The following is an 8,715-nucleotide window of genomic DNA, read 5'->3' as shown; positions in this document are numbered from 1 at the left end:
ATGTAGAGTTTCCGCTGACCTTAATTTGGGGAGTTTAAACTGGTCCTAGATCTGTGCTAAATGAGCGTAAGTGCTGGATATGTAGCCTAGGGAGGGGTCGGGCAACGCAGTAAAGGAGTAAAGGAGGGAGGGAGGGAGGGAAGGAAGGAGGGAGGGAGTAAAGGAGGGTGGGAGTAAAGGAGTAAAGGAGGGAGGGAGTAAAGGAGGGAAGAAAGGAGAGAGAAGGGGAACATAGTCATTCCAATTCTGCTGCGCTTGAAACTCCAGCTACCTTCTTTGCAGCTTTGGTTCGCAATAACTTTACTAAATTACTAAAAGCGTAAACTATTTCTCGGAAACTGTAGCTTATTTGAACGTCGGGAAAAACAACAGCAGGCTCACAGATCCGCCTCGGAGTGTCTTATAAAGTGAATAGCAGCTGCTTTTGGACATCGTTGAAATCAATATACGTGCTATCAATCAGAGGACTATAGTATCGATGTTCAGGTAAAGACGGGTTGGAGATACTGTCTCACATCCCGCTATAGCCTAACTATGGGTCGATAGTATGGACTTACCCGACTCTGGAGAGGGACAGTGCATCACGGCTGATCGGAATTTACTTCTCCGCTATTCGTGTGGAATAAAAGTTCATTAACAAACGGGAGGATTATTTACGAGTTTTCACTTAAAAGTTAGTTTTTGTTGTTTCGTGTGGAGGGATGGCGGGACCAGTTATGTTTCTATTCCTGTGGGTGTTGACTTGGTTCGGGGAAATTCGGGGTGCTTCGTACCCGCAGCGGTATAATCTCTACTCCGGACAGACCCAGGTGCTGCCACAGAACGGCGTCCGGGCGGCAAGCAGACACAGGTATTAAACAAACACACAACGCACTCACTCTGATGTCAAACGGTATACCAAACAGCTGGGAGAAGCTGATGCATTGAACATGTCAAAGCTGATTACTCAGCGAAGGATCCCAACTTGGTGAAAGGATCAGGCGTGGGTCTCATTTGGAGTGCAGGTGTAACACGCTAAAGGAAATCAGTGTTAAAAAAAACAATAGTAGTTGTTTAAATGACCCCAAACCTTTATTCCTATAAGAAACTGAGCTAATATATGTTTTACTGCTATGGCGCTCCTTTATTTTCTCTCCCATGTTGTCTACACCATAAACACCAAAGAGAGTCCGCTGGAGTAGTCTCAGTCTTTTTCTCTCAATTCAAGGGGCTTTATTGTCATGGGAAACATGTTTACATTGCCAAAGCCAGTTACATTTATAATAACACAAAAGTGAAAGAAACAATGAAAAATGAACAGTGAACATTACACTCTCAAGTTCCAAAAGACTAAAGACATTTCAAATGTCATATTATGTCTATCTATATACATTGTTGTAATGGTGTGCAAATAGTTAAAGTACAAAAGGGAAATTTAAATAAATGTAAAAATAGGTTATTTACAATGGTGTTTGTTCTTCACTGGTTGCCCTTTTCTTGTGGCAACAGGTCACACATCTTGCTACTGTGATGTCACACTGTGGTATTTCACACACACTATATATATATATATATATATATATATATATATATATATATATATATATATTAATCTCAAATTTGGATTTGTTTTCGAATTCTTTGTGGGTCTGTGGAATCTAATGGAAATATGTGTCTCTATGGTCATACATTTGGCAGGAGGTTAGGACGTACAGCTCAGTTTCCATCTCATTTTGTGGGCATTGTGCACATTACCTGTCTTCTCTTGAGAGACAGATCTGTGTATGGCAGCCTTTCTCAATAGCAAGGCTTTGCTCACTGAGTCAGTACATAGTCAAAGTTTCCTTAATTTTCTGTCAGTCTCAGCTTGGCAACTGTGTTATTACATACCCTTACCACCAGGGGATGGCCTGTCAGGAAGTCCAGGATCCAGTTGCAGAGGGAGGTGTTTAGTCCCAAGGTGCTTAGCTTAGTGATGATCTTTGAAGGCACTATGGTGTTGAGCTGTAGTCACTGAATAGCATTCTCACTTAGGTGTTCCTTTTGTCCAGGTGGGAAAGGGCAGTGTGGAGTTCATTAGAGATTGCATGATCTGTTGGGACGGTATGCAAATTGGAGTGGGTCTAGGGTTTCTGGGATAATGGTGGTGTTGTGAGCCATGACCAGCCTTTCAAAACACTTCATGACTACAGACCTGAGTGCTACGGGTCGGTAGTCACTTAGGAAGCTGACCTTGGTGTTCTTGGGTACATGGACTATAGTGGTCTGCTTGAAAGTTGTTGGTATTACAGACTCGGTCAGGGACAGGTTAAAAATGTCAGTGAAGACACTTGCCAGTTGGTCTGCACATGTTTGGAGCACACGTCCTGGTAATCCATCTGAATGTTGACCTGCTTAAAGGTCTTACTCACATCGGCTACGGAGAGCTTGCATGCCTCAGTGTTTGCCTCAAAGTGCGCATAGAAGTTAATTAGCTGGTCTGGCAGGCTCGTGTCACTGGGCAGCTCACGGCCTTTACAGTCCGTAATAGTTTGCAAGCCCTGTGTTGTAGCATTCAATCTTAGTCCTGTATTGGGGAGACATGGTAGCCTAGTGGTTAGAGCGTTGGACTAGTAACCGGAAGGTTGCAAGTTCAAACCCCCGAGCTGACAAGGTACAAATCTGTTGTTCTGCCCCTGAACAGGCAGTTAACCCACTGTTCCTAGGCCGTCATTGAAAATAAGAATTTGTTCTTAACTGACTTGCCTAGTTAAATAAAGGTCAAATAAAAAAATAAAAAAATGACACTTTGCCTGTTTGATGGTTCGTCGGAGGGCATTGTGGGATTTCTTATAAGCGTCCGAGTTAGAGTCCCGCTCAGTGCGGTTGTCTGTAATCCATGGATTCTTGTTGGGGTATGTACGGGGACGATGTCATCGACACACTTATTGATGAAGCCAGTGACTGATGTGGTATACTCCTCAATGCCATCGGGAGACTCCCGAAACATATTCCAGTCTGTGCTAGCAAAACAGTCCTGTAGCTTAGCCTCTGTCTTCTGACCACTTCTGTACTGAGCGAGTCGCTGGTACTACCTGGAGTGGAGTTTTTTTCCCCACCTCTGGTTGGACATGTAACCTGCTTGGAGAAATTCAGTAGGAGCGCCGCCTCTGGATGAGCATTTTCTTTTTGCTAATGGCCCTATACAGCTCGTTGAAGGCTATTCTCACTGAGTCTGTACATACTCAAAGGTTTCCTTAATTTTGGTTCAGTCAGAGTGGTCAGGTATTCTGCCACGGTGTACTCTCTGTTTAGGGCCAAATAGCATTCTAGTTTAAGCTGGGTTTTTTTTGTGTTTTTTTTCCCAATGTGTCTAGTAATTTTCTTTCTGTCCTCATGATTCATCTCAATCGCTTAACTCAAATACTTAATGATGGACACTCTTACTGACAGTTGTGGCTGCTTTGCGTGATATGTTTTCTCTACCTTCTTGCCCTTTGTGCTGTTGTCTGTTCCCAATAATGTTTGTACCATGTTGTGTTTGTACCATGTTGTGTTTGTACCATGTTGTGTTGCTACCATGCTATGTTGCTACCATGCTGTGTTGCTACCATGTTATTGTCATGCTGTGTTGCTACCATGCTATGTTGCTACCATGCTATGTTGCTGCCTTGCTATGTTGTTGTCTTAGGTCTCTCTTTATGTAGTGTTGTCTTGTATCTCTTGTCGTGATGTGTTATGTCCTATGTTTACATTTTTAATTTTAATTTTATTTTTAATTTTAAATAAATAGCTTGCTTAGGGGACTCTTCTCCAGGTTTATCTCTCTGTAGGTGATGGCTTTGTTATGGAATGTTTGTGTGTCTGCCTGTGTGTCTGTTTGTCTTGTCTGTCTAACTTGCTGAGAGTGAGACTAAATGTAACACAGATGAGCAGTCCTTCCCTCATCCAAATGTTCCATGAAAACAGCGTCTCCCCTCCCACTCACTGAGGGGGCTTACAGGAGCTCTAGGGAGGAATCCTAGTGTCTCGTAACACCAGTGAATCACACGTGCACACACTCACGCACACACACATACATCCTCTCTTTTGCTGTCCCCACTCACTCTCCCGCTCTCTTTATCCCTTTCTCTCTCCCTCTCCATCCCTTTCAATTCAATTCAAGAGCTTTATTGGCATGGGAAACATATGTTAACATTGCCAAAGCAAGTAAACTATATAATTAACAAAAGGGCTGGAGAGGGAGAGCGATAGGGGTGGAGAGGGAGAGCGAAAGGGGTATCACTAGCAAGCACACACACCCACGTACGCACCCGCACACACACCCACGTACGCACCCACGCACACACACGTACGCACGCACACACACACACACCCACGTACGCACCCACACACACACACCCACGTAGGCACCCACGCACACACACACACACCCACGTAGGCACGCACACACACCCACGTATGCATGCACACACACACACATCCACACACACACACACACACACACACATCCACGTAGGCACCCACGCACACACACACACAGATATCTCTAGGTTATTGCCAGTTTAGTGTTGGGTGTGGTGAAGCGTAAGGAAGACAAGGGAGTTCCTCCTCCCAGCCATGACGTACTGTAGGAGTTCCCCCGTCATCAGTAGGGGTTCCCCCTCATCAGTAGGGGTTCCCCCGTCATCAGTAGGGGTTCCCCCGTCATCAGTAGGGGTTCCCCCGTCATCAGTAGGGGTTCCCCCGTCATCAGTAGGGGTTCCCCTGTCATCAGTAGGGGTTCCCCTGTCATCAGTAGGGGTTCCCCCGTCATCAGTAGGGGTTCCCCTGTCATCAGTAGGGGTTCCCCGTCATCAGTAGGAGTTCCCCGTCATCAGTAGGAGTTGTCATCAGTAGGGGTTCCCCGTCATCAGTAGGGGTTGATCAGTAGGGGTTCGTCATCAGTAGGGGTTGTTCAGTAGGGGTTCCCCGTCATCAAAGAGTTCCCCGTCATCAGTAGGAGTTCCCCCCGTCATCAGTAGGGGTTCCCCTGTCATCAGTAGGAGTTGACATTCTGTTATAACAAAGAGTTCAAACAGGCTAGAAAGGCCTTGCTCCCAGACTCGGCTTACTGCAGCCCAAACAGGATAAAAAGCCCTAGTGACCAGACTCCGCTTACTGCACCCCAAACCGTCTATAAAGTCCTGGCTCCCAGACTCAGTGTTTCTCAACTCCAGCCCCGGACAAAGCACAACTGATTCAACATATCAATTAATCATCCAGTCCTCAATGACCTAAATCAGGTCATTTTGTCCGGATCTACAACAAAACAATGTGTGCTGTTGGTGTACTGGAGGACTGCAGCTGGGAAACACTGCCCTATCACTACAATAACACACTAGCCCATACTAAATGTGTATTAACTATATGGTACATAGCTCACTTTGATTTGCTTGGGAATTGAATGTAGGGTCGTTCCACCGATTCGGTGCCTCTTGAGAAGTGTAACTCTTTAACATTCGGTCATAAAGAGCACATGTTCAGCTTCATTAAAAAAAAAAACATTTTACCATCTCAAGAGGTTAAAGAAAAACCTATCACGTGCCAAATAAAGTAACAGAGTTGACTGTAACAGGGTTGAGGATTTTTAAATCAGCCATAAATCCGCTCGTGAAAGGAGGAATGGAAGCTTGGTATTCAACACCAATGCAACTGGATCCTGGACTTCCTGACGGATCGGCCTAAGGTGGTGAGGGTAGGCAACAAGGCCACACTGACTCTCAACATCCTGTGCTCCCTGTTAACCCACGATGAGCATGGCCGCGCACAACTCCAACACCAATGCAACTGGATCCTGGACTTCCTGACGGATCGGCCTAAGGTGGTGAGGGTAGGCAACAACGCCACACTGACTCTCAACATCCTGTGCTCCCTGTTAACCCACGATGAGCATGGTCGCGCACAACTTCAACACCAACATCGATGGTGGACTTAGTAGTGTGGTGCCACAGGACAACAACCTCTCCCTCAACGTCATGAAGACCAAGGAGCTGATCGTAGACTATAGGAGAAAGAGAGGAGAGCACGCCCCCATCCACATCAGCAGGGCTGCTGTGGAGCGAGTCGAGAGCTTCAAGCTCCTTGGCATCCACATCACTAAGGACTTAACATGGTCCACACACTATATATACCAGGAGGCTGAAAATAATTAGCATGGGTCCCCAGATCCTCGTTAAGTTCTACAGCTGCACCATGGAGAGCATCTTGACTGGCTGCATCACCACTTGGTATGGCAATTGCACCGCCCTTGAGTGCAAAGCGCTATAAAGGGTGATGCAGACAGCCCAGTACATCACTGGGACTAAGCTCCCTGCCATCCAGGATCTCTATGTCAGGGAAGAGCCTGGAAAAATGTCAGACTCCAGCCACGCAAGCCATATACCGGTCACTCGGCTACTGTCCGGCAAAAGGTACTGACGCATTGACTCTCGGATCAACAGGCACCGAGACACTTCTACCCCCGAGCCAGACTTCTATACAGTAAATTAAATCCTCTTAAGGATCGGCCCTTTAAAAACAAAATAGCCTAAAATTACATACCCAAATCTAACTGCCTGTAGCTCAGGCCCTGAAGCCTGTCTTTTCTTGATCCCATTTGAAAGGAAACACTTTGAAGTGTATGGAAATGTGAAAGGAATGTAGGAGAATATAACACGTTAGATCTGGTAAAAGATAATACAAAGAAAAAAACAGTTTTTTCAATTGTTTTTGTACCATCTTTGAAATGCAAGAGAGAGGTCATAATGTATTATTTGAGCCCAGGTGCAATTTAGATTTTGGCCACTAGATGGCAGAATTGTATGTGCAAAGTTTTCGACTGATTCAACGAATTATTGTATTTCTGTTCAAAATGTTGTATCAAGACTGCCCAAATGTACCTAATTTGTTTATTAAAATAACTTTGAACTCTCTTCAAACAATTGCATGGTATTATTTCACTGTAATAGCTACTGTAAATTGGACAGTGCAGTTAGATTAACAAGAATTTAAGCTTTGTGCCAATATCAGATATGTCTATGTCCTGGGAAATGTTCTTGTTATACATACAATCTCATGCTAATCGCATTAGCCTACGTTAGCTCAACAGTTCCGCAGGGGACCCACCGATCCTGAAGAAGCACCAACTATCTGCACTGACCCTACGCACACTCACTAGTCTTTATATACACACCATATACACACTCACTCATAGACACTACACTGTCACTCCCACTCAAATCCCTCACACATTCAAACACTAAATACACACATACATAACACACATTCCTAAATACCGACACAACACAAACAAACTAACACACTTTTACACTCATCGTTTGCTGCTGCTGGTCTGATCTTTATTTTACTCTTATTACTATCTATCCTGATGCCTAGTCACTTTACCCTGCCTTCATGTACATATCTACCTCAAGTACATTGCACTCTGCAAATTGATCTGTTTCTAGTACTCCCTGTACATAGCTCCACATTGATCTGGTACTGGTACCCCCTGTACACAGCTCCACATTGATCTGGTACTGGTACCTCCTATACATAGCTCCACATTGATCTGGTACTGGTACCTCCTGTACACAGCTCCACATTGATCTGGTACTGGTACCTCCTGTACACAGCTCCACATTGATCTGGTACTGGTACCTCCTGTACACAGCTCCACATTGATCTGGTACTGGTACCTCCTGTACATTGCTCCACATTGATCTGGTACTGGTACCTCCTGTACACAGCTCCACATTGATCTGGTACTGGTACCTCCTATACATAGCTCCACATTGATCTGGTACTGGTACCTCCTATACATAGCTCCACATTGATCTGGTACTGGTACCTCCTATACATAGCTCCACATTGATCTGGTACTGGTACCTCCTATACATAGCTCCACATTGATCTGGTACTGGTACCTCCTGTACACAGCTCCACATTGATCTGGTACTGGTACCTCCTGTACACAGCTCCACATTGATCTGGTACTGGTACCTCCTGTACATAGCTCCACATTGATCTGGTACTGGTACCTCCTGTACACAGCTCCACATTGACCTGGTACTGGTACTTCCTGTACATAGCTCCACATTGATCTGGTACTGGTACTTCCTGTACATAGCTCCACATTGATCTGGTACTGGTACCTCCTGTACACAGCTCCACATTGACCTGGTACTGGTACTTCCTGTATATTCAGTAGCTCCATCCTTGTGTATTTAATTGTTTTCCTCTTGTGTTTAGTTACATTTTCATGTATTATCTTCTTTTTGTTTACTGTGCATCCCTTATGCCAGAGTCTGTAAATCTCAACTGTCAGTAGAAACCACATTTTTAAGCAAGTCAGCCATATCTGCTATGTTCTTTTTAAAGGTATTAAATGAGGCTGAATGAACTGTTACGCTGCCAGACAAGGCTCCTCTGATAGCCAGGTGTAACAGTGGTAAGGTGTTGGAACTGCTGTTGGGACTCTGCTGTTTTCTGTTGAGTTGTGTAGTGGCTTTGTTGGCATGCATCACTCTTTGTGTGTGTGTGTGTGTGTGTGTGTGTGTGTGTGTGTGGGGGGGGGGGGATAACTGGTATGGTAATGAATAGTCTAACAAATGCATGAATGAATGGATTTTAGAGAATTGGCTACACTCTTAGATTATTTTTTATCTGGATATAACCAAATAGAGTTATATTGCTTGCTTCATATATGGCAGCCAAAAGGTTCTATACAGAACAGAA

The 8,715-nt window shown here is 44.7% G+C and overlaps 1 protein-coding gene across 2 annotated transcripts in view; it reads left to right on the top strand.

Annotated features, from left to right (window-relative positions):
* The first annotated feature begins 206 nt into the window (after positions 1-206).
* LOC118369034 (EMILIN-1-like) overlaps positions 207-8,715 on the top strand; it is a 95,417-nt gene continuing 86,908 nt past the window's right edge. For both annotated transcript variants that reach the window (XM_052496432.1, XM_052496431.1), the window contains exon 1: positions 207-850. In XM_052496432.1, coding sequence (XP_052352392.1) covers positions 702-850 — 149 coding nt within the window. In that variant the 5' untranslated portion in view covers positions 207-701. The remainder of the gene's footprint in view (positions 851-8,715) is intronic.

This window comes from Oncorhynchus keta, chromosome 35 (assembly GCF_023373465.1).
Source record: "Oncorhynchus keta strain PuntledgeMale-10-30-2019 chromosome 35, Oket_V2, whole genome shotgun sequence".
Lineage (NCBI taxonomy): Eukaryota > Metazoa > Chordata > Actinopteri > Salmoniformes > Salmonidae > Oncorhynchus > Oncorhynchus keta.
Note: the sequence above shows the minus strand (reverse complement) of the source record. Positions and strands in the feature narration are given on the sequence as shown.